General features: G+C 43.6%; 1 protein-coding gene across 2 annotated transcripts in view; it reads left to right on the top strand.

Moving 5' to 3' along the window:
* The first annotated feature begins 4,452 nt into the window (after positions 1–4,452).
* MYL3 (myosin light chain 3) overlaps positions 4,453–24,989 on the top strand; it is a 36,844-nt gene continuing 16,307 nt past the window's right edge. For both annotated transcript variants that reach the window (XM_083824738.1, XM_083824737.1), the window contains exon 1: positions 4,453–4,824. In XM_083824738.1, coding sequence (XP_083680864.1) covers positions 4,702–4,824 — 123 coding nt within the window. In that variant the 5' untranslated portion in view covers positions 4,453–4,701. The remainder of the gene's footprint in view (positions 4,825–24,989) is intronic.

Genomic DNA, 24,989 nt, shown 5'->3' with positions numbered 1-24,989 from the left:
ACTTTTCCTCTGTTCTCTGGGGATGCCACTCAAGCCGTGGCTGTCTTACAACTCTAAGGACAGCATTCCATATTGGGAAAAGTTGCACAACAGATTTTGGTTCGAGTGAGAACATCATTGACGTGCTCTCAACCTCTTACTTAAAGATGTCTGGAGGGCTTCCATTACTGGTTGTTTTTCAAGACAGAATTGAAGATTAAACCCAAAGATTTATTTTATTTTTATTTTTAGTGGGGGAAAATAACGACTGGGAGGGGGGGAGGAAGATTTAATTTTGTTGACAAGATAAATATCTGAAAGCCCTCTTTGGCCCTAAATAGTTCAGTTCAAACATTCCACAAGAATATTTTATGAAAATTGTTAACTTTTCTCAGGTTTTAGTTTTCCTCAGAAGGAGAAAATTTGCACTGTCTGTACAATCTCCTCTGCTTCATTTGAGGGGGAGTGTGGCAAATTGCAGTAAATGTATTCAGACCTAAGGGACAGACGTATCAAGGACAAGTGAATCATAAGGTGATGTGGCAGCATTCCCAAATTTAAATGATTTGTATTTTGAACAGAATATTTCATTTTCACTTATATTCTTTTTTTTTTTCTCTTGTTCTTAAATCTTTTTATTAATTAATTTATTTATTTATTTATTCTATGGGAAATTTTTTGATGAGCTCTGCTCTCTTTGAAGAAGATCCCAGCCCATTTCTCAGGAGAAACTTATCATATCTTGACAATCAAGACAATTTCAGAAAATTCACAGCTAGCCCAGCCTCTTATGTAGAACTCCATGGCAACTTTAAAACAGCTTTTTGGCACTGAGATTTGTCACTAACATCTGTTGTGAGCATGACTGAAAAATTGAAAAGCACATTCCACCCCTCTTCCCTTCAAAACCTATTAATAGGAAGAGGAATTTTTGGTCAACTTTTTTTTTCTTTTTTTTCTTCCAGCTGCTGGGACTCTTGGGATCCCTCATGGAAGAGATAAATGGGCTATTTAGGGCAGGATTAGTTGCAATGATCTGGCTGTTTACAGAAGGATTTACAGGGCATTGGAGTGTCTTTAATTTATGAAATTGATCCAAAACACCCACCCAGCAGTGGTTTGCCAGGCCTACAGGTACTTAAAACTCACAACACCTCCCTGCTTTGCCTTATCAATGTATATTTAAGTGCATCCGCATATGCAGAAATCACATAGATGAGGCTATCACCTTCCATTTACACTACACTGTGATGAAAAAACAAAGCAAAAAGATACCATGAGGTGTGAGAAATATGATTGGTTAGGGTATCTGGGTCATTGATAGGCTTACATGAATAAACAAAACAAAAGCTAGGATGGCAAGTACCACAGGTCTACAAGAAGAACAGACAGACAGGGTAATGAATGAAAATCTAAAATAATTAATTGGGAATTCTTTGCATTGCCAGAAACTTGCCCTCCAAAAGAAATCTCACAATTTACAAGAAGTGGCAAAAGATGCTCCAACAGTTTTGATTTTGACAGAAGTGCAAAATGCTTTTATTTATTTATTTATTTATTTTTTTCTGAGCAGTGTTGAGCCATCTATATCATGAATATAATTTATAATGATTATATGCAAAACATATTCAGGTAATCTTTTTATGACTGTATGACTACTGAATTTTACAACCTTTGTCTGAGAATCAGACTGTAGTGTTGTTTTCAGCCACTTTTCTGGGCCTTTTCTACTAATATTCCTAATATGTTTTTCATAGAGAACAGCTGAAGGGGAAAAAATCTGCAAAACAAACAAACAAGCAAAAAACAAGAAATGCCAAACAAACAAATAAAATCCAACCTAACAAACCACGGCTGATGTGTGGAATTCAGAAGAGAAAGTGAAATATGACCTTCCTTGTTAATATAGTTTCTTCTTATCTTGCAGAGGTGGAGGTGACAAGATCCCGAGCTGCTGTTGAACTGCTGCTGACATCTTAATTGCCTGATATTTTCCAGTGCCTTTTATTTTATATTTATTTTTATTTTTGGTTCAGGAGTAAGACCTGGTGGCTTTTTCACATGTTGGATAAAACACACCTGTGAGCTTAAGCTGGTGCCTGCTCAGATGCTCTTCTGGTGCTTCTGGTGCTTCTGGTGGTTGTGTGCTCTAGGGGCACACGCTAACTTGCATTGCAGTTCTGCTGCTTTGAATTAGCAGAACGCAGAATTTCCTGGGGTTGTGCTGCCTTCTGCAAGGACAATCAAGAAATCTGTAGTGGGGGAACAGGGTGAAGTTACTCCCTGGTGTTTCCTTGGATAGAAAGCTCTTACTCTCCTTCAGCCATGTTTGAAGTCACTGCAGAAATAAATGCAACAAAACCTTTTACAGAATCACAGAGTGGTTGAGGTTGGAACCTCTGCAGAACATCTAGTCCAACCTCCCTGCTGAAACCAGGTCCCCTAGAGGGCATTAATGTGTCCAGATGGCTCCTGGGAAGGAGACCCCACAACCTCTCTGGGCAACCTGTCCCCGTGCTCTGTCACCCTCCCAGTAAAGAAGTGCCCCAGTGCCCCCTCATGTTTAGCTGTGCTTCAGTTTGTGCCCATTGCCTCTTGTTCTATCCCTGGTCACCACTTAAATGCAAGTAGCTGGCATCGTTTGAGATGCCTCAGTCTACACTGTCCACTCCAAGAGTGTGGGTGTCCTGTAGTTCAAAAAGTCACAGGGGATGGGATTAATTTGCCTACAGCCTTCATAGGGGTTTCTGCAGCCTTTTCTGATATCCTACTCTAACTGAGATGTGCATGGGACTGGCAGGTATACAGTTTGGTGAAAACCCCATGGGAGACAGATGTCCCTGCAATGGCAGCTGAAGGCTGGGTGGGATCAGCTGGTGCATCTCTGTTGCACCTCCAATGCAAACGAATCCCACCCTATGATCCAGGCACCGAATGTAGGTTTCTACCTTAGGGAAGCTGAAACACTCCCCTGGCTACGCTGATTTTTAGGAGATCAATAGGTTGATAAATTGCTGTCAGAAAATCCTTCCCCAGGTGACCATGCAAACATGTGGATTGGGACTGCTGGGGTCTGTCAGGGTGGGGCCGTGGCTATGGTGAAATGAAGAGAATTGGCAGGACTACAGTCTGGCAGAGGACACAGACAGAGCTCTGGACAGCTTATTGTGGAGAGACATCCCTTCTTTATTACCAGCTCTACAGAGGGGACCAGAATCGAATTCCCTGGAAGGTGACAGGCTGTGGGGGAAAATGTTCTCCAGGCTGTCTCTGAAACACTAAAACACCTCTCCAGTTTGCTCATGAGGGCCTTGTCAACAGTCATTGTGCCTGGAAGTACGCTCTGTGGTGTTCAGACCCAAAGACCAGCCCTTCTTCGGCCTCCCCGGCATTCTCCAAATGTTCTTGGTGAACCTGTGGTGGAGACAACAGCTCCGTGGGGTGGCAACGTTCTGTGTAGGACTCATGTCACACTACAAAGCTGCTTGTGTGCTGCCAGTAATGGATGTGCCACGATTTGGGAGCTGCTGGGCAGGATAAAGCCCATGCACTCTTCCAGCAGAGCCACCAGAGGACCAAGGAGTGCAGCGCTGGGACAGGAAGGTCTCAAAGGGGTCTGAGTGAGAGATTACCAGGATGACATAGCGACTTGGTAAAAGAGAGACAATTATGATTCAACTCATATTTACTTGAAAGACCAGCAGAGAGCCCCTTTTCAAATACATTGCATTTTGGAAGGCAGTTGTCTTGTTTGAGGGGGGAGAAAAAAACTCTGTGCAATGAATGTGAAATGAATTCTCTGAGAGTGATATTCTGATTTAGAAAAATGACATAAGCAAACACAAATCTGAAAACTGTTAACTCCAGCTGGCTCTGAAAGGGTTATTTAAGTAAGGCTGGGGTTAGGAAAGCTTTGAATGGATATCCGTATCTTAGTTATTTTAATGGGAATTTGGCATTGAAGTCCCTAAAGTAGTTTGGAAAGTCTCAGCCATGAGGCTGTACTTACAGACACCCAGTGTTATTTATCCCAGACTGTGTGTGCATGTGTGTGTGCCTATCCCTGCTTGTTACATGCGTTTTGCTATAAGCAATACCGATTCTTTGCACCTTGCCTGGAAAAGACCATTGTGTGATCTGGGACATGAACTCTTCCCTGCAGCTGTTATGATGATGGTCGACTTCCCATACTGCTGCATCCTCATATCTAAATATATAAGCCAGGGCTTGCCTTTTGATGGACCATAGCACAACAAAGGCCAGGGGTGCCAACCAGCCTGAAAAAGAGTGATAATCTGCAGCAGGTGAGCTGAGAAGGCGTCAGCACAGCCCTGGGGAGGCCAAAACCCATCACTGGAAGCGGGACCGTAACCTAACCTCCCCCTTGCACACGCACACGCGTGCAAACGCACACCAAAAATACTTGAGCCAGTGCCATCCTCAGCCCTAAAATCCTCCAACTCTTTCCATATAAGTGCTAATTCATAACAATGCCCTATCGGAGGGCTCTAAAATAGCCGGGTAAATGTCTTGTCCTTTTATAGCAGCGGCCCTATTGTAAGCTCTGGCATGTGACAGGTCTGGGAGTGATACAATGTGTGACTGCAGGAGACTGGACAGAGATAAAGACCTGTGTGCACTGGTGATTTATCCTGCAGCAGCCACCCCTTTCCTGTCTGTCTCCTTCTCTCCCTTCCTAAAGCAGCCCGCCAGCAAGCCAGCATGCCCCCAAAGAAGCCTGAACCTAAGAAGGCCGAACCTAAGAAGGAAGAGCCTAAACCAGCACCTAAACCAGCAGAACCAGAACCCAAAAAAGAAGTTGAATTTAACCCAGCTTCTATCAAAGTATGTATCTTTTAACCTGGTAGGGGAGGAAGCAGCCAGGGCTGGTGGGGCTTGGGTTGTTGGTGGTTCTGGTCGTACATTCAGTGCTGTGAGATGACATTCTCCCAAAGTAGCTCTTGGGTTTGGGCAGAAAGTGGACAGTAAATGTGATTGCCACAGGTAGAGAAAGGGTTGAAGCAAATTCACCGAGGGCTCTGCTAAACAGAGAGCCCAAAGCTGAATTTTGTTTGGTGTGAGGATGTCCAGACCTGTTTTTCCCTTCTAATACCCAAAGTAGCAAATTTCATTGCTTGCAACTTTTCACTGACCTTAATGGGGAACCTAATGTTCCTCTGCAGGGAATATTATGGGTAGGTGCCAAGAAAGCTTGACTGTACTCAGGGCTGGCCATTGATTAGCCACTGGCCAAGGCCACTTGGAGCGGGCTCAGAGCATTCATTGGATTCATTGCTGCCTTCCTGCAGCACATCACTTTGGTAGACATCCCCAGCCCGGGACTTCCTTGTTGGGTGTAAGTGTGTGTTTTGGAAGTCAGAGAGAAACTCAGGCAAAAATACAGATTTCCCAAATGATTTGCTACTTGTAGGGCCTGTCCCAAGGATTCCCCCAAAGGACATGAACCTTCTGCTCCCTCTCCTTTACAGCAGTCTCTGCTGGAAAGAGCCACTGCTGATCTCAGCAGGGCTTCCCAAGCTCTTGCTAATGTAGTGGCAAGATTACGTTTGCAAGGGCATTTCTGAAACAGGTTTTTGACAGTATTTAGGCCACTACTCTAGTCCATGGAAATCAGCCTCTGGGCTGCCTGCCTAACATTACTTTGCCTTTTCAGTGACTTACCCCTTTGACAGGGAACTGCCAAAATGTAGGAAACTTCCCAGGTTTTGAAGTTGTGAAGTAGGTAATTCTGCTGAAATGAGGCTGGGTATCTGTTTCCCTTTCAGATGTTTTTAACCATGATAATTGTCTCTTCAGCAGGTAAGTCAGGGTCACTTTTTTTGTGTAAAAAAAAGAGGTTTCCCTCAAAGAATGACAAAGAAAATATGTAACATGTTCCTATGGAAATAACCATGAAATGGACTATCAAAAAGTGACATCTTGATTTATAACAATGAAATAAGCAAATAAAGATATAAAAATAACTAGTTCTCCATTGCTCCTTCTGCAGTACACACATTCACAGGGAGTATCAGAAACCCCTGCATGTGTTTTTGGGAATGGCTTTTCCATACTGTTTGCACAGTAAATACCATGTGGCAGATAGACTCTGTGAGGCATGGGAATATTTCTTTGCAAAGCAAAAGAAATGCTTTAAGTTGGAGAAATTAGGGGGAGCTCTGCACCATCTCACAGGTTTCTTTCTCATGCCAGGTGATGACTGCATGTAAATGAGGATTGGTTTGTTGATTAGTTTAAAGCAGCCAGATTAATTCCTTTTTCCTACAAGAAATAGGGTAACAAACAAGGGAGTCCTGCTGATCATCTATGCTTATGGTAAGCCAGAAGAGATGAGACAAGACTAGGCAATGCCAAAGAAAGCAAAGCACAGAGCTCCACTGCCATGCATGGGACCAGCTCAGTGCTGAGGTGAGGGACAAATGTCTCTGGGACCCTGTACTGGGGTCACTCTGTCTCAACATACCTGCTCAGGACCCCACAACAGGTCTCATGGGTGGCTCGTGAATCAGGCTGTAGAAACCATTTGCTTCTTCCACATGGACATGACTCTTGCAGCTGGGGATTTCTAACAAAGGAAGCACTGGGGGGAATGGGGGAGTCGTTCTGCCTTCAATCATAAGAACCTTGTAAACCTTTCAGTTTAAATATTTATAAATATTTAAATAAAAATCAGAAAGAAGAAGTCTCACTACCAGGAATTCAGTTTTGGGCAAGTTTTTGAAGTCATGACATCAGCATCTGTGGGCTGTGAGCAGGACTTTCACTATGACCTTGGACAAGTTGTACATGGTGGTATGCAGATCTTTGTTACTGTCCCTGTACTTAACATTCCTGCACTGTAAAAGGAGGAGGGGGCAACTGCAATAACTTCTCTTAGAGGGCATTGACACCTTCAGCTGGGATACCATTACTTTATGGCAATATTCAGATAGGATACTATGACATTGTGGTATGAAGGGCAGCTAAGTCCAGTAAAGAGTGGAGCTGTAATAAATTAAAAAAAAAAAAAAAGATAAAAAAAATCACACACAAAAAATAGACATTCATCTTTGTAGTCACAACAATTTAAAAATCATCAAATACATTTTCATCCAAATAGGATTTGAAATCAATCCATGTCTGTGTTTTTTTTTTTTTTAAACTACTCATTCTACACACTTATCCATCCAAATTATTATTTTTCCCTCCAGTACAATTTGAAACTATGGACTCTCCTAATGGTTTCTAAAGTACTAAAAAATATGTATTGAGTTTCTAAAAAATAAGTAAATTCAGTGCTCCCTTGATAATATCTCTTCATCTTTGTGGAGAGTATGCCATTACCTAGAATATACAAACTCAGACCAGGGAACACATTAGCAGATTCATGGTCTGGGGCTGGGGTACTTTTCTTTCCCAAAACTCATAGAAAAGGGAGATGATATTCTCTAGAAAAATTTTCTTGGGAATTTTTCAATTAAATGTTTTTTCATCAAAAATGCTTTCGTTAAAATTGAAGCTCTTTGCTCACAGGGGCTGGGTCTGGCAAATATACTACTTCCTGTTCCATAAACCTAGCTCTGGTGGAGCTCAGGCCATCTGGTGTAGATCAGAATACCTCCCTAGATCATTGTACAACATTTGAAAAAAAAATGATTTAATGAGATTTGAAATTCTCCAAACATCCCGGTTCTGCATTCCAGGGTGTAACTGGTTGTTTTTAATGCAGAAGACAATCTATAGCTAAAAAGCATCATGAAAACAAACTTACATCAAAACAAAATGTTAAAAGTGATCAAAACCTGTGTTTGATGGGAAGGTCTCGATCATCAATATTTTTTCTGAGACCTTATTATGCAATTTTATTTTGGGGGGTTTTAAACCTTTTTTCAATTTGATTTTAGAGAGTAAAAAGTCTCAAAACTATGATATTTCCATGGAAGGAGAAAATACTTCTCATTTAATTTTACCCAACTTTTACAGTACACTGTCATGACAATGGTCCATCGGCCTGATTTTACACTCCAGAATCATATAAGATTCTCCTGTCTTTTCTTTTGCTGCTTCTTGGTCAAGATCAGGGTCTGTATTGGAATCTGAATTAACCTAGATGTGGGTTACCATTAAGTAAGTAGAATTATTCTAAAGTTTTATTGTAAAGATTTTAACTTAGTACTTGATTCAATACTTAATTTTTTTAAAGTAGATGGGATGTGATGGAATGTTGCTTGAAACTCACAAAAAATTGGTTTCGTTTGTTTGCTTATTTGTTTGTTTGTTTTCCATTTGTTTGTTTTTCTGTAAGAGTTTGGCTGAATTTGTGAGAATGCTTTTTTAAGAAAGTGTTTCACTAGAACAGCCCCCGAGCTTCACTTTGGAGAACAGATTGTCCCTGGGAGATTCTGTAGCAAGAGGATTGTTGTTTCCATATAGGTATCCTTCATTCCCAACTGAGTGCTGTCTAGGGGGGCACATGTTGCCAGAAATAAATTCTTCTCTCCTGAAAACAATTAGGCTGACACAAAACAGGAAAAATCTTTTAATGCAATGAACACAAAAAATTGGAAAGACCATTGCAAAGTAGGTCATTGACCTAAATGTCATCTATAACCATCAGAGAAAAACTCTCTAAAGGGTTGTTTTTTGCCTTTATGCTCAGCACCTATCTCGGTATGGATTGAATCAGCTTTGGGAGATGCTGATCCATTAAGGAGGGAGATGAGACAGGTAGCTGGGTGCCAACACTTCAGCAACCAAAGTTAGCTGAGGTGACGTGTTCCCAAAGTCCTGGGCATAAAAAGGTCACACAGAGACAGCTGGCCTCTGTGAGGACCTGGAAGGAGCACAGCTTGCTATACAGAGTTAACATTAATAGCCACATTGTCCTGTGCCATTACTTGATATGCTTATTGCAGCAGCATGCAATTATATGGGTGCCTGGGGAAAAAACAGTCAGAGCTTATTTTTGTGGAACACTGGTCTTGGAGCCTTGTGAAACCTGGTCTCCTCAAGAAGCCCTGCAGGCTTCCGAACATCTGTAGGAACAGTCAAAAAAAAAAAAAAGTTTCTTTTTCTGTTTTCATCAAGAAAAGATGTAAGGGCATCTGGGATGGGAGCAGCCACAAGGGAAATAAGCTGGCAAATAGCATTTCAACAACAAGTGCCCTTCTAGGTGGGATTGTCAGAGCAGTTTGTGTACATGGCTGAAGAATTCATTTTGGGCTGAAATGACTGCAATGATTATATTCCAGAATAAGTTTGAACACAGGAGAAATTTATGAGTTAACAGTGAACACGTGTGAGAAGGGCTTAGAGATGGGGGAATTAAAAAAGCAAGAGTTACTTTGTGGTTAAAAAGGATTTTGTTTGTGGGGTAAATATGTTGTATTGATGTGCATGAGAAAGAAAACAAATGACTCTCTTTAAAACGTGGCTGTATTAAAGAAACTCACTTTATGGGAGTAATAATTATGGAATATCTGAATGTGAGTTCAAGTGAAGGCAGTGCTGCATGTGACACCTTTGTGTTTGTGGAGAGGCAAGCCTGTGAGACTCAGGTTTTGTAGGCATGTTTTTGGGGCATTTGTGTGTGCAATCAGCAGTTGTGGTACACGTGCCCTGATTTTCTGAATTTTTGTAGTTTAAGAGTGGTTTTGAGTGTAGCTCTGGAGGAAGAAGGATATTTTATGTGTAAATAAGAGTCCCCAAATTCTGTATGAGGCTCAGCAGCAGGTAAACTCGTGGCTGACTAGTGGCAGGAGTGCAGGGTGCTTTGCAACACAGATCCTTGGAAAGCATGATACAACAGGGCTTGCAAAGGAAAGTGGTGTTTGTTTTTTTTTTCTTTCATTTTTTTCTTGCCAGAAAAAGCCATTTGTTGAGCCCAAGGTAAGACAGGCATGATTCAAATGTCAGCGTATTGATGAACCCCTTCCCTCTGGTGCAGAGAAAACAGGAGGAGAGGGAATTATGGGCATTTCTGAAGCCATTCATAAATTTGCCTCACCCTGGATTTACACCAGGAAAGAAGATTTATGTCAAGAGTGCATCAGATAGAAGGTGGCACAGAGTTGTCCCTGAGCCACCCATGCAGCACAGCAATCACTGTGGAGCCCATTTCTCATAGTCTCTGAGGAATTGATGCCCTGAGACATAATGAAGGCATCCAACTAATAAGGACCCGTCTGATACAGAAGAAAGTCTGTCTGGATATCCCATGTAGCGTACCTGTACCATGTCCAGATTGTAAGGCGAAATAATGTTATGTTTTAGTAAGACATGGGGAAGATGCAGGTCTTGGTCACTTTGAAACCTTTCGGGATGTCTGAAGATCGCATTGGGAATTTGGCCAAGTTTTTCTGGAGAAAGAAGTGGGAACTCTTTCCACGGGCATGCCTGAGACTCCAAGATCAGGCATCGAGTCAGCTGTACATGGCCACCACATGGGCTCTACCTCCCAACACCCTCTCATCTTTCTCACTCTCCAACCTATTTTTCCCCTCAGTTTCATTCCTCACAGGTGTTACATATTCCCATTGTCATCACCACGGTTATTATTGGCCTGCAGTGCATCTCAGTAGAACTACTTTTAGAGAGCAATTTCCCTCCCGTACTCGCATATTTGAAGGTTTCTGAAGTGGGCAGACACCTGCCAGGCTAAACTTAGCCCATGCTGGGCCTCTTTCTCTCCCAGTGGTTTCTTCTGAGCCTTTCAAGCACAGGGAAATTTGAGCAGTGAGCCTCGGGGAGGCCCCAGGCCAAAATGACTGAAAGTTCAGCAAAGACAAAAGACCCCATTGCAGACTCCTGGGAGTCAGTGGGAAGTTTTTACTTTTGATTTTTTTATGGGATTTTCCTCTGACTCACTGTTCTTGCTGTGGACCAGTGCTCTGGCAAGGTGTGAGAACTTTTGCAAGATTATTGTGATTTATTTTTAATTTAGTGTGCTGGAAATGCCTCTTAGGCATGTGCTCTAAAACTGCATTGATCTGGCAGATATCTTCAGATGCAGAGAGACAAACTCCTTTTTAGCATAACAATGGCACAAACTTCCCTAACTCTAGAATAATATTTCACATGCCTCTTATTTTAAATAGCAGATATTTTTCTTAGGATAGAATGAGTCTTTATTTGAAAATTGAAGAAGTCCAGCCTGACTTCTAGTGAGGGAACCTGGACTTTTAGCATAGATGAGATATCTCTCAGCTGCTTACAGTGAAGAAAAAAGAGCTCCAGCCTGAAGGCTTTGGCTGCATAAGTTTGAGTTACTATCTTAAACACAGGGGCTTAATAAACAATTCATGTAAGTGCAGAGAGTCACTGGAAAATGTGATTGAGTCGTTAAAAACTTTCCATGACTGACTAACAGGTACCCTCATTTCCCTCTTGTGCAAGAATGCTAAGGAACCAAAGTGCCCAGATATCTTTTTGATGGGCACAAGAATGAGAAAAGAATAAATGAGAGGAACTTCTACTCAAACCCCAGCTGGGCAGGGTGTTCTGCCCTGCTAAGCCTATACCAAATGGAAATATGAGAGTGAGTGAGGAAGGCCAAAGGTTCCCACATGATCTTTTAGCATTTAATGTCACTGAGTGTATCCAGTTGTATAGCTATCTACTTTAGTTATATAGTTAGCTAATTTATAGAGCTTAGGGCCATTTAATAATCTGATTTGACATCCTGTATACAGAGTTTGATCTGGATGAGCTCTGCTGAGCCCAAAGATTTTGGTTAGGGGAAAGCATTTTGAGTCCAATAAGAAAGAAAGAAAGTTAAAAAAGTGGATTCATCTGCTGTATTTCAGGGATCTACAAGTTAAATATACAAGACTGAGCTAGTTTCTTTAGTCTCCCACTAAAACTGCTAAAGAGAAACAGGCACTTTCAGAAGTCCATTCATTACACCCTAAAATGAGCATTTTAGGTAGATCAAATAAGGTGGTGGTAAAGAGAGCCTTGGGAGGGTAGGGACACTTGAGCCATGTTCGGGTGGCAGCTGAGGAGTCCTGCCATCTTGTCTTTGTGCTCTGCCTCACGAGAGCTGCAAACTTTTGGGCTTATCACTAGGCCACTGCCAGAACTGGGCTGGGCTTGGACACAAGCCAGTAAAATTGTGTGGCATATATAGAACCATATAGCTCAACAGATTTGGTTTTCTACTGGTTTGGGAACTTTTCCATGGTATAGACTTTGGCTGCTGAATGTTCACTGTTCTGCCTGAAGCTCTGCTCTAAAAGGAATGATGGACCAACTCCAAAATCCTGGCTCTGGGCTGCCCAGGAAAGAGAACGAGATCCTCAGGATCCTGAACTCTCTTTACCATGTCTGAAAGAAAATCCCACATCCTCCCAATCCATCATCCCCATGAAGCTGTGGGGAATCCAATTTCAGTACTGTTAGTTCTTCTTAGGAAAGATCTGAGCTGAGGACTTCAGCTCATGTTGGGCAGCAGTTCCTGCAGGTGGGAGCTGGAAGGGGATCATCCTCCTGGAGGGGGTTTCCTCTGCTCTGGGACAGCTGAGATCCATGGTATGGGACTTTCCCTCTATAACTGGTACTTTCAGCTATTCTGCCTTGCTCCAGCTGCATAGCAGGAGGCTCAGAAGTGTGCCATTGGTGATGCACGAGGAGCTGAAGCTCAGCCAGAGGTTGCTGTCAGGACTGTCAGCAGCCTTTGTTCCCTCTCCAGAACCTCCTCAGCTTTGAGGGTCTGTTAGATGGAGCTACTTCAAGCCCTTTCTCCAGAGTCAGTGGCTGAGATACCCTGCTGTGCACACAAAGTCAGGTGCTGTTCGTGCTTATAATGCCCCCGTAGCAATTTGTTTAAGCGCTCCTGGATGGACCCCAGCGTAGTTAAAATGCCATGCTGCCATAGCACACTTCTAAAGGCAGCTCTGCTCTTCTATTCTCTCCTTTATTTATCACAGTCTATGTCACTCTGGAAGCATGGGACATTCCCAGCCAGACTTGCCATTGTGGGGCAGCTTTTAATAACACAGAGAGCACCTTTCTCCCTCCTGTCCCTCCCTTTGGAGCAGCTGGCCCAGGCTGACATGAATTTGGCAGCTTGCTTTGCAGAAATGCAGCAGTGCCTGAAAGGCAAAGGGGGTATTTCAACATTAGGAAACAATTTGTGGACTTGACCTGATGAAATGTTGCATTGGATGGCGGGATGGGGGATGACTCAAGTCCCTGGGGCTGGGGGCATCCCCAAGGGGAAATGCAGGCTAGGGTGCAGAACCGTGCAATGACAGGTTTTGAAGGACTGTGATGGGAAAACAAGGGAAAGGGAATCAGATCAGGTGGAAGAAGAGACTGCGAGACCAGCAAGTGGAGAGGGAAGGTGATCTGGAGGAGAGAGCCTTGGTTCACCCTCCATCTTTCCTGCAGACCATGGCAGATCATGGCTCACCCATCCAATACCTGCTTGTGGCTTGGTTCCCCTGGAGAGAAACAGAGGATGATAATCACATTTTGTTTCTTTTGGTTGTTCAGCCTGTAAACAGGAGATGTTCCTCACCAGCTGCTAGCAAAATGCTGTCTCGAACTAGAAGGGTGAAGAAATAGACCTTGAGGAAGCATGCATTCGTACACAGCAAAAGGGTTTCTTTGTGGTGTATTCCACTCATTCTTAGGGCCAAAACCAAACAGCTCTGGAAATTGAAGTTGCTTTCCAGATGGATTTTCTGGGCCAGTGAAAGTCTGGCTATCTCTGTGTATCTCTCTTGTTCGCAGAGCTGGGCGATGTTTCTCGTAAAAATGTTTTTCGGGGAGATTTGGCAAGTGCAGTTTGGTGGCACTGGAGTGTTTTGCAAACACACAGATTTTTGCAAAGGGTTTTCAAAAGAATCTGAAAAGGATCAAGAAAATTACCAGTTTCAGCTTTTTTAGCTAATCCTCTGTTTAGATTCTTTTGATCTGAAGCAGCTACTAATTTTAGAGGGTTCTTTCTTTGTATATATATAAAAAAATACCCAGAAATTTTTAATGGTTGAAATTACTACAATTTGGGCAAAAGGGAACATTTTGACCAATCTGGAATATTTTTTTCTCCCTCATTTCCAACTAAAACTGTCATCAAGTAAAACACAAAACCAAAAGCTGTTTTCATTCTTAATGAAATAGAATTTTTCCCTGAAAAATTGGAAATTGCTCAGTGGCACCCTAAAATACATAGTAGTATGATTTAGAAAAAAAGTAAAAATAATGGTTCTGGGCAGTTTCCTCTTCCAAGTCTTTGTTGTACAGCTGCCAAACAATAATTTTTCTGCAATGTCTGAAGTCTGTGGCAGAGGGATGTACAAATCCAAACCTGTAAACAGCTTGGCCTTATCTAAGGGATATTCAGATGAAAACCTGTCAAGTTTCATATACTCTTTTTAAAATTTGAAGTAAATCAGAGTTGCAGCATTACTGATTCTCCGGGCCTTAGCAGTAAAACGTGCAGCTTTCTGAGTCTGTATCTGGATCACTGAGAGCCAGGAGCACGATAGGATTTTCTGAACATGGCTTTCTTGTGTCTCATGAAAAGAAGATGATTTTTGTAGAGGGTGTTAACCACCACTGACTATAAGTAAGCTTTTCTGCAAATGTGGCTAGAGGTGTTTTTTTTCACCTCCCTCCACATTTCCCCTTGTGCCCCTGCATATTTCACATCTCCCTGTCTGTGCACCCCTCATGTCTGTGTACCCCTCATCTCCCTGAAGCATTTTCCAGCCTTTAGGCATGGAAATGCCCCTCAGAACTGCCAAGAGTACGTTTGAAAGGCTTTGTACTGCCCTCAGCAGGGTGGTTTAAATGCAGTTATTATTTTTCTGGTTCGTTTTGTCTTTTCAGTCGTTATCTCAGACCAACTAGGACACGGGAGCTGTTTATTTCTGCTTTGCCACCAAATGTACTTTGCAGCTTCTCGAAAGGATGGGTTGGGAGAATAATAAATAAGCCCTGTTTGGACAGCTTCTGGGGTTTTCAAGTGTTTCTGCAGCAGGTCCTGACCTAGAAAGCCCTCGTGGCAATGCATCCTGCCACAGAAATTTATCTTCTGAGATCTCAGCCAGGGTGTTTGTCTGTTTCTCCAGCACGTGGCGTGGATAAGAGCTCTGTGGGCTTGTTTGCATGTCTATAGCTGTGTAGGTCTTGTGCTCTGGGTGTTTGCCCATGGTGGGAACAGGGTGAGAGCCACCCGACCCAGCAGCCTGGCCATCGTCCCTCCCGACGGTGCCTCCCAGCTTTGCCTTTTTCTCTCTGGTCCTTTTCCTCTCTCAAATCTGCCCCTGGATAGCAGGGAGTTATTAAAAGCACACTCTGGATACGGAGCAGCTCTGTAATAAGATCTGCATTTCTCACATAACTGCTAAACCTCAATCAATATGGTTTTAATCGCCATTTGTGTAACGTGCAATAACTATTAAATTTAAATTAAATGCACAGCTCAGAGCATGCAGAAGGCCCTGGCCAAAGTGCTAACTTTTCCCAAGTTGCTGGAAAGCTGGACTGTAGAGACAGATTATTTATTTCTCTCGTAAACCAGCTAAATCTTAACTTGGAGAAGGGAGAAAAATGTTAAGAGTAGCTGGGGTGGAGGCAGGGAGGAGAGTAGCTCTTAACAAAAACTTTGGTTTTCTCCTAACTTTTGTGAGAATGTTAGCATTCAGGCAGCAGTGCCCAGGTGGACTTTGCCCTGGTGTCTGTACTGATAGGATGGAAAACACCATTAGTGACAAAAAACCATCATTCCCTGAAAGACGTGGAGCCTCACAAGTCATGAGCTGGGCTGAGGACGTGACTAAGTGCCAGGTGATGAGTTGCTGCCTTCCCTCTTGGTCCTGTGCCTGTCCCTTCCCAGGGGCAGGCTGGTTACTGCACTCTGGTCCCAAAGTGTCGTGGAGTCCCTGCCACGCTGGCCAAGGGCAATGTGTCTCTAAAGATGCCTACAAAAAGAGCCTCAGCCAAACACCCCCAGTGTGGGTGGCTGAAATGCAGCTCCCCAGTTGAAGAGCCCTTAAAAATCACTGTGCATGCCCCAGTGGTGCCCCTGGGAGCAGTCGCCTTGGATAAAGACCTATCCTTGCACCTCTGTGCTCCAGCAGCTAATGGAGATAGTGATAATTACAGCTCTGAGATGGATTTTTGTGAAGGGCTTGGTGGAGTTAGGAGAGTGCAGGTGATGTAAATACCTAAAAGCTGATACAGAGCTCTTCCCAGCAGCAGTAGGACAAGGCAGAGTTTATCTACACTGATTTTCTGGCAGAGGCATGCACTGGGTGCCTGATCTGGACTAGCCTGAAGTGGGGAGCCCAGTTAGCTCTGCACCAAGACCAGAAGCATGGGAAGTGCTTCTTCTCCATTCAAGTGGCTTCAGCTCAAGCCAGCGCCCACCTCGCTGCACAGGCACTGGCACTTTAGGTCCCAAAGCACCCCAGCCCCCTCCAAAAGCTGTAGTGGCTCTGAATGGCTTCAAACTATGGAGCTTTCTGATGTCAGATTAGTAGCAAGCTCCTCCACCTCCATCCTCTTTCCTCCCACAGCCCCTGGACTAGTTTGTTTGCTTAGACTTCGCTGTAAGGTTTCCAAGTAGCAAAAGGATTGGTTAAAGCTCAGGTATTATTAAAAACAGCAATAACAAAGCAATGTCAAAGCATATTTCCTAACAATATTTCATTTTATATATATATGTATAAAATTATCATATGCTGGCAGTAGAAAGAAGTGGAAAGAAATATGGGAAAGGAAATAGATGTAATATTAGTAGAGGGGCAATGCCAATATAATTGCCAGCATTTTTATTTTTTTTTTTTACTCTTAAGCAAATTTCCTTCTTGAGCTTAATTTCACATTACATTGTATGCATTCATCTCACATGGCATTGTTCCCTCCCCTGTCCTATCTGCAATCTGAATCCTAAAAAATAGCAGCCGGGGAGAAGAGGGACTCAACTAAATTTAAATTGAAAGCATCATGCACTGCTCAGGGTATGTGGTCAGCGCGCAGCCCAGCTCCCTTTGATGAGATAACTGCTTCCCAGAACCCCTGCCCTAGCCAGGGAACGGTGCGTTATTGCCACTAATAACAGGCTTTGGAAGGGTTTTGGTGGCTTTTGCTTGTGAATGCTGTTCCCATTATGGACTGATTCCTAGCAGGGGTCAATCTGCATAGCCCCCTCCAGCCACCCACGCCCCGTGCTGATTTATCCCAGATCAATACCTGGGTTCTACTTTTTGAAAAATCTATGTTGGCTTCTACTGAGAGCTTGGGCATTTTTATTTTATTTTATTTTATTTTATTTTATTTTATTTTATTTTATTTTATTTTATTTATTTTATTTATTTTATTTTTCAGCACAGCTGAAAAAAGGCTTGCCAAGGGACATCCTTGCCTCTGGATTTATGGTGCTCCCTTATAAATGATCACCCCTCACTTCTGTTTTTTTCTGGTGGCTTGGGTGTTAATGTGTGTGCCTGGTTGTGAAAGTGAGTTGTGCTTACTTTATATGCATGCGGTGTGTATGTACATATATATATGCTATATGCATGTGTGAATAGGCATGTATACATGAAATAAATGTGTGTGTGCATATAGAAGCCTATGTATAGTCGTATGCACATATAAATTGATATGCACGTATATGCAAACATGTATGTAGAAGAGCAAATCTTAACATCCATTTATGTCCCTGTACAATTCATATTCTTTATCCAAATGCCCGGTGCACATGTAAGCACACACTATACCTAGGCAAGGTGCCTGCATGGCCAGTTTGGAGACCACTGCCCCCTCCCCAGCCCTCCAACAGGTGCAGGAGAGCCAAACCCTGGGGCCTGATCCATCCTGTGAAAGCTGTTTGCTCCGGCAAACTAATACATCCAAAGCCGAGAATAGAAACAGCAACAATCCATCAATTGTGTTTTCTGGGAAGCAGCAGAACATCCCAGCCACTGGGCAGACATGGGTGAAATATCTCCTGAGAGAAGCCTGTTCCTGTGAACAACCTTAGAAAAACAAACTGGTTTATGAGCCACCCAGCCTTAACAAAACAGAACCGGGGAGCAAGGAGATAAAAACAGGCTCAGAGAGAACCCAGCTGTGGTTAAGAGCAGCCTGACAATAACCACTGAATGCTTGAAAAAAAATAAATAATGAAGACAGAAAATGTTGGTAAGGAAATAACGTTTTACTGTTTGTGGCTGGTGCTGACTGGTAGGTAACAGTCATAGCCTGGCAGGGGGTAAAAGTGTTGTTTCTCTTTGATTTAATGATTGCAGAAAGAAACTGCCCCAAATGCCCCCCCAACCTGTCTGTAAATGAAATGTCATCGCATGCCATGCTGCTTGGTGACAGCACTTTATAAACACTGCCTCTTGCGCACGGGCTTGACTCTGCCTCCAACGTCATTGGGTGTGGGGACAATGGGCAGGAGGTGGCTGCAATGTGTCCCAAAGGGCACCTGGGTCCGAGGCTGGGGAACCTACACAGGTCTTGTGGGTCTCAAGTGAAACTCCGCTGCAAAGCCCCAAGAAAACAGCCATGGGTCAGAGCACTTGTTAATACGATCAGAACTTGGACCTTGACACTGCTGCAAGTGGACCAAAAAAAAAAAAAAAAAAAAAAAAAAAGAAAAGCAAAACAAAACTCTTGAAACATCAGCTCCAATTGTGGTTGTAGGAAACTTCAGACTTGGCCTCTTTCTGCGTAAGTTAATAAAACTCTAAATCAAGCAAAGGACCCCAGCAGACTGCAGTGAATTGAAAAGAAAACAACTTGTGGTGATGAGAGGGAGAAGGGAAGGGTTTCTCCCTCTTCCTTTTTTCAATCAGAATTTGAAATTTCGATAGAAGGTCAGGCTTCAAAATTTCCATCCTCTTGACCGGCCCCCAGCTGGGGCTCAGCTTTTCAGACTGGAGCTCCCTGGCGATGCTGGGGTCGGGCAGGAACATCCAGTACGGCTGCGGTTGCACCACGAGATCAGAGCACGCCATGATTTTTTTTTCATCTCACAATGAATAATGTCCTGTTTCAGAAAATAATTAAAAAAAAAAAAAAAACAAAAACAATTCCCCCCACCCCCAGCATGAAGCCAAGCGGATCCCACTGACAGATTAGTTTGTGCTCATGGATTTGCTAGGGGGAAGTTTGGGCCCGTTTGAAACCGGGGCTGAGTTACAGTGTGATTATTTTGGGAGCGGTATGCGCGCTGCGCCTGCCAGCTTCGAGAAACAAAAGCCGAACTCTCCCCGCTGCCAGTGTGTTATCGCAATGAGTGTCTGGCAGAGGTGGCTTAATCCTATTTTTTTCAGGACAGTTGCAGGGCAAGGAGTGCAATATTTTAAAGGGGTCCAGCTGCCGTTTGACTTTGCAGGAGATGCGAGTGCATGGGGATGGACTGCATTTGCTGGGGGCTGGTGCCATCCCATCCCCGGGGTGGTGATGGCTGCAGTGCCAATGGCAGGGGAGAAAATGACACCATGGGGACAGTGTTGGGGCTTAGCGATGTTGCTGTATGAGCTGGAGCATTAGTACAAGTGTGGTATGGTGGTGTCAAGCTATGTCGGGGAAACAGCTTAACATTTGCTACCCAAGACACTAAGGCTTTTCTACGTGTGCCACTGGGTTGCCAAACCCTGCCAGACAAGACCTTGGAGGAAGAAAAACCTGGTAGATGGCTGTGGTGGCCAATGCTGCTGGTGGAGGAATTTTGCCAAGGCGTTTTGTGTCCGGGGGGACCTTGCTGAGTAAGAGGAAGGGTTTCAGCTTCCACCTCCAAGCCCGACTCCTGGGCTTCCAGGAGACTTTGCCTTGCAGGCGCCTTTCCGCTACATCTTGCCTGAGACTCATCAAGCTCCTTTCATTTAGGCCAACAGGACCTCTCCCATGGCCTCATCCACTACAAGCATGACTGGTGTGTCAATCAGCAACCCAGAAGGGTTACACAACCGTGTCATCCGAGAGGAAAACTGGTTCAGCAAAGGGTGGTTGTTTTCAGGCTTGGTGGGGGAATTAAAATATTAGAAGAAAACAGCTTGGATTTTCAGGAGGAGGTTTCAGTGACACAAGAAAAACCCACAAAAATTCTCGTTTGGCAACTCAAAATGGGTTTGTTCAGCCTGAAAAGATTGTTTTGGTAGGGCTTGGAGTAATCTGGTGTGGGGGACTGGGATTCTTTAAGTCAATTTTACATGAAATATGCCACTTCAATATAAAAATGTTTGAATTAAAAAAGAAAAGGAAAAGAAAAACCTGCCAGTATTTACAAGAGAAAAGCATTTGATTTGGAAATGAAAGCCAAAGAAAAAGGCTTTTATCTCAAAATAATAAGAGTAGTAATAATAATAATGCCTCTTTTTTTTTTTTCTCTCACTTTTTTTTTTTCTTACTTAAGCTGTTTACCAAATTAAATACAGAAGTTTTTGAGTCTTCCTGGACATTTTTCTAACCTATTATATCCACCAAATATGTTGTCTGTTGACTACTTTTACCTGCCCTCTTTGAGACCTTCCATCTCAAGGTGCTCTTACTGCAAGGAGTACAAATGCAGTGCTGACCCAGAATTAAGTGTGGAATGGGAGAGTCTACCTGTCTCCATGCCTGTTGGATTGGGAGATAGGCCTATTTCCTCATTGCCAAGGAGGTTTGAGGGTCTGAAGCCCCCAGGAATTGTTGCAATGATGTCCACAGGCTGCATCCTTGGGGCTTTTCCCCATCAGAGACCCAACCCAAGAGCTACTGTCTACTGCAAGCAGACAGCTCAGGGAAAGTCTGACCTCCCTTACACCCCAGGCTCCCCTCCAGGATTTAACAGAGGGTATTTTTTAGCTTTTATAATTTCTTATACAGTTGAGAACATCTGAACAAACATCTGCTGGTGAGGCTGGTGAAGGGGGGGGCTGCAGAGAAGGCAGGAGGCCAGCTGTCAGTAAATGGTTGGAGAATCCAAAACCGTGGAGCTACAGGGAGAACAGTCAGTCTACAAAATGTTTTATATTTCTGATGCTGCCGGTTGCCAGAAGCCGTCTCTGTTCTCCAGAGCGTCTGTGTCATTCTCTTGTCGAGGCTCTGGAATTTCCCCTTGTGCTCTGGAAAACTGTGGCAACACATTCCCCATCAAAAAAAAAAAAAAAAAAAAAAAGGAACTATCAATTTATAGGCTGCTGCCAGATTTGGAAGAGAACAGTGACTCGAAAGTGCCCTGCTCATTAAACCCCAGAAGGTATTTTCAAGAAACAAAGAAGTGAGGAGGCTATGATGTCCTGAGAGGGGACTGCCACCCAGAGCTCTGGCTTGGGCTGAGGACACAGGGCGTCAACACCAAAGGTAAGGCTGCTCTGAGTCACTGCATGCTTGGACAGGCTTCCTGCAAGGGACAAAGCTGAACCCGTGCCCTGCAGACGTATCAGGCTGTGGTTCCTCACTCAGCAGGGATTCAGAGCACCACACTCTGGCAGAGTAGATTTAGTGTGAGCCATAGAAGTTCAGAGTTGTGCTGTAAATCCTTCCTCATGGAGGAACCACGTGGGTTCCCCAAATCCACCTCTCAGCATGACTGCACCGCTGATCTCTTGTCTCTCCGTAATTCTTCACCTCCCACCACTTTTAGTGCCATGCACCTGCCTCAGCTTCCCTTCACCAACTCTGTCACAATGGGGGAGCGTCTCATGGAGTGACTCCGAGACCCAAGCAGTGCTTCCTAATCACAAACCAGACACTGCTCCTCACAGAAGGCTTCTATATCCACTTCCTGAGGGAATCAAAAGCCATGGCAGACTTCATCTACATTTATTTCAGACTAAAATAGGGACCTTGAATGCATAAAGTCTGCTGACGGTATAGTAGAAAAACTGGTGGTATAATGCTTTATTTTTTCAGCTCTTAGGAAACACAGATAAAAGAAAGATTCGAGGTAACCATATTCTGTCAGATAAAAGTGTGTGATGGAGACAAATGTGGTTTTGTACTTCCTTATGTGGCAGCATCCTCTGCATGACCTTGATTAAGACTTTCCCTCATTTTCCTGATCTTGAAGTACATAATATATATTTTCATTGAAAGTCTTTACCTATTCAGCTACATATAAAGGTTAATTTCTGTCTTAACTTCATTCTCATTATCAGTGTAGTTAGATATTGTAAAATGCCAACTGTTCAGTTCTCGAACTCCAAAAAAATATATTTTCTGCCATTCAAAAACAAAACAAAAACAAACAAAGGAAAAAAAAAAACACCTTTATTTTCAGGTCAACCTGAAGCAATTTTTCTTCTGAAAACATTGGGGACCAGCCATAAAACTGAAAACAGAGAGTATTTGTAGAGTTTTATGTTTGTGTTTCTATCCTGCAAAACTTTCAGTGTTAACTCTCCCCCACAGAGACCAAGTGGATCTGGTACTGTCCAGGGTCACAGCTCATGTCCTGGTCAAGTGTCCATGCTGTGTGATGCCTTCTCACCCATCAGACCATAAGCTGAAAAGAAACAACTAGAAAAGTCCTTGGGAAGCCTGTGAACTAAATGTAGATGTACCAAAAGAGTTTCAGAAGCCAGAGATGATGAGAAATCAGGAGTGGCTACAAAGAAAAACAAGGGAATGAGACTTGACTGTGTGTCAAGGTTTGTCCACGGACAGTGGAGGAGTTTATGTACGTCGTAATTGCTCTATGCATAAGTGACGGGAGAGAGTACAATGGAGATGATGTGTATTAATAGGTTTAAAAGGTCTTAGTGGAAAAAAACCCACATACTTATGAAATACAAATGCAATCTCAACACAATGATACTGATCTTGATGGCCTTCTGGGCCTCTTTCCATCTGCTGCATTTCTGCTTCCTAAATCAGCCTCCCAAAAGCACAATAATAATAATAAAAATAAATAAATCAAAAAAAAAAAAAAGACACTTTTCCTTCTCCAAAAGTAGCCCTGCCACACCTAAGTACAAACCTTTCTGTTTGTACTGGGATTCCTCAGACTGCCATGAAACAAGAAGAACATTGCTTTATTTTTCTGGAGGGGCTCTTTTCTTGCATTGTCTAAATACCTCTCCCCAGATAACCTCTTGGATGCTGGTTAGCAATGGTTTTATTAATAGGACTTCTTTCAAACTTAGCTATTACTGGCTTGTCATCCACAGAGTTATGTGTTTGATTGAGATACTGTGGGTTCATAAAAAAGTCCCCGAGATAAGAAGCTGTGAATGACGTTCATGGCGCCGAGGGGTGCACTTATCCTTCCTGTTCTCTCTGGGACAAAAACAGCTTAATGTCATTGTTTAGGCAAAGGGGACAGGAGCATTAAGGCCATAGCTGATGCCACTGGTGACCAGGTAATGAAGCCAAGATTGCTAAAACGTCAGGGAAGCTGGCATACCAATTGGTATGAAAAGGATTTAATTCAGCTGCCCGGTGTCTGCATGGAACATGGAGCACAGTCCCCAAATCAGGGCAGGGGACAAGAGGAAAGAGGCCAGCAGTCAGCAGCTCCGTCTCTCCTAGGGATTTGTACCAAGTAACACCACCGTTATCCTTGGTGGCGTGGGTGCTTGGCATTCATTTAGAATGTCCTTGCCCTAAAACCACAGTGGCCAACAGAAAAAAAATGACAGAGGAAACTTAACTCTTCTGTAGTGTCAGCATTTTAAAAGCAAGCAAACAAACAAGCAGTCAAACCCCCAAGCGCAGTCATCCTAGCTTACATCCAAGGAGCTGGAAAATGTGAAGCCTATCTGGGAAAGCGAAGTTACACTTAGCCTGTGAGTGTCTTTTGCAGCCTCCAGCTTTGGGTGAAGAGGGATATGCTGTTGTCTGAGCTGCTGTGAAACTGGGTATGTGCCTGGGGACATGGGTGGGTCTGGGCATCAGAGCTACTGGTGGGGACTTTCACCCCATAGCAAACCTGCTGCAATAGACCAGCAGAAGCAGGGCTGCCTCTGAGCAGGGATATGGGGCCACTGTCTGTGGCTGCAATGCACTGGGGGGTCCTTTGTCCACTGATTGCCTTAATGTGACCCCATTTTTACAGCCTGTCTTCTGGATCCCTCTTGTCTGGGGTCTCTGGGGCAGTGGTCTTGCATGGATAGCTATGCTTTTGCTCTTACTGCATGGAGATGGCTTTAGTCTTGTGTGCTCCACGCCATTCTGAGGGAGAGGAGAGGGAAAACCAAACCATCTTCAATCTAAATATAGCCCGAGTTCATTCCATCCGTTCTCAATGATACCTTGTGGCCGGCTAAATGATGACTTGCCTTTCCCTTCAACTCCATGGTGGTATGTGCTGAGAGGGGAGAAAATAGCAGCAGCCACCACCCACACATCTCTGCAGCTTTCCTGAGAGGAAGCCATGCCTGGGTGGTAGGTCTGGTCAAACTCTTTGCCACTGCCCTGTCAGCTGTCACGCATGGTCCTCCAGCTCTGGGTGGTGTTTTGCTAGGGACTGTGATTAGAGGTGAGGCATGCTCAGCCTTTCAGCTCAACCTTTCCCTTTGATCCAGCCATGGGAATTTGCAGGCATCTTTTTTTTTTTTTTTTCTTTTTTTTTCACTCTGGCAGTTTCTCCTGGCCTGCAGCCTGCCAAAGGGCCAGCTCATGCTTTCTGGGTGGGATTCACCAGATCAGGAAAGGACATCTCCATCTGTGCTCTTTTTGTCCTCATTATAGAACTGATTGATCCTCTCAGAGAAAATGACGGCATGATTTGTCTCCTCCCCAAGCACACACCTGAGCCAAGTCTGATCACGCCCTAGAAGTGCCCATTCCTCTCTGCTGGTATAAATGGAACGTAAGATGGCTGATACTTCTCTCTAACTACATCTAAGTGCAGCTGAGATTAATTCTTCCCCAGGAACAATCCATCACAGTGATTTAAATATGAATTGCCATCAGCTCTGGCCTTGTTTTACCCACAAGGGCTATTGATGCCTAAATAAACTCAATATGCAATTAGATTCAGTCAAATTCTCAAAGATTTATATAATTAGACACAGTGATTGTAAGGCCATCTGCTGACAATGCACATGTATAAATGTGTTCCC

The sequence above is a fragment of the Anser anser genome (assembly GCF_964211835.1).
Source record: "Anser anser genome assembly, chromosome: 2".
Lineage (NCBI taxonomy): Eukaryota > Metazoa > Chordata > Aves > Anseriformes > Anatidae > Anser > Anser anser.
Note: the sequence above shows the minus strand (reverse complement) of the source record. Positions and strands in the feature narration are given on the sequence as shown.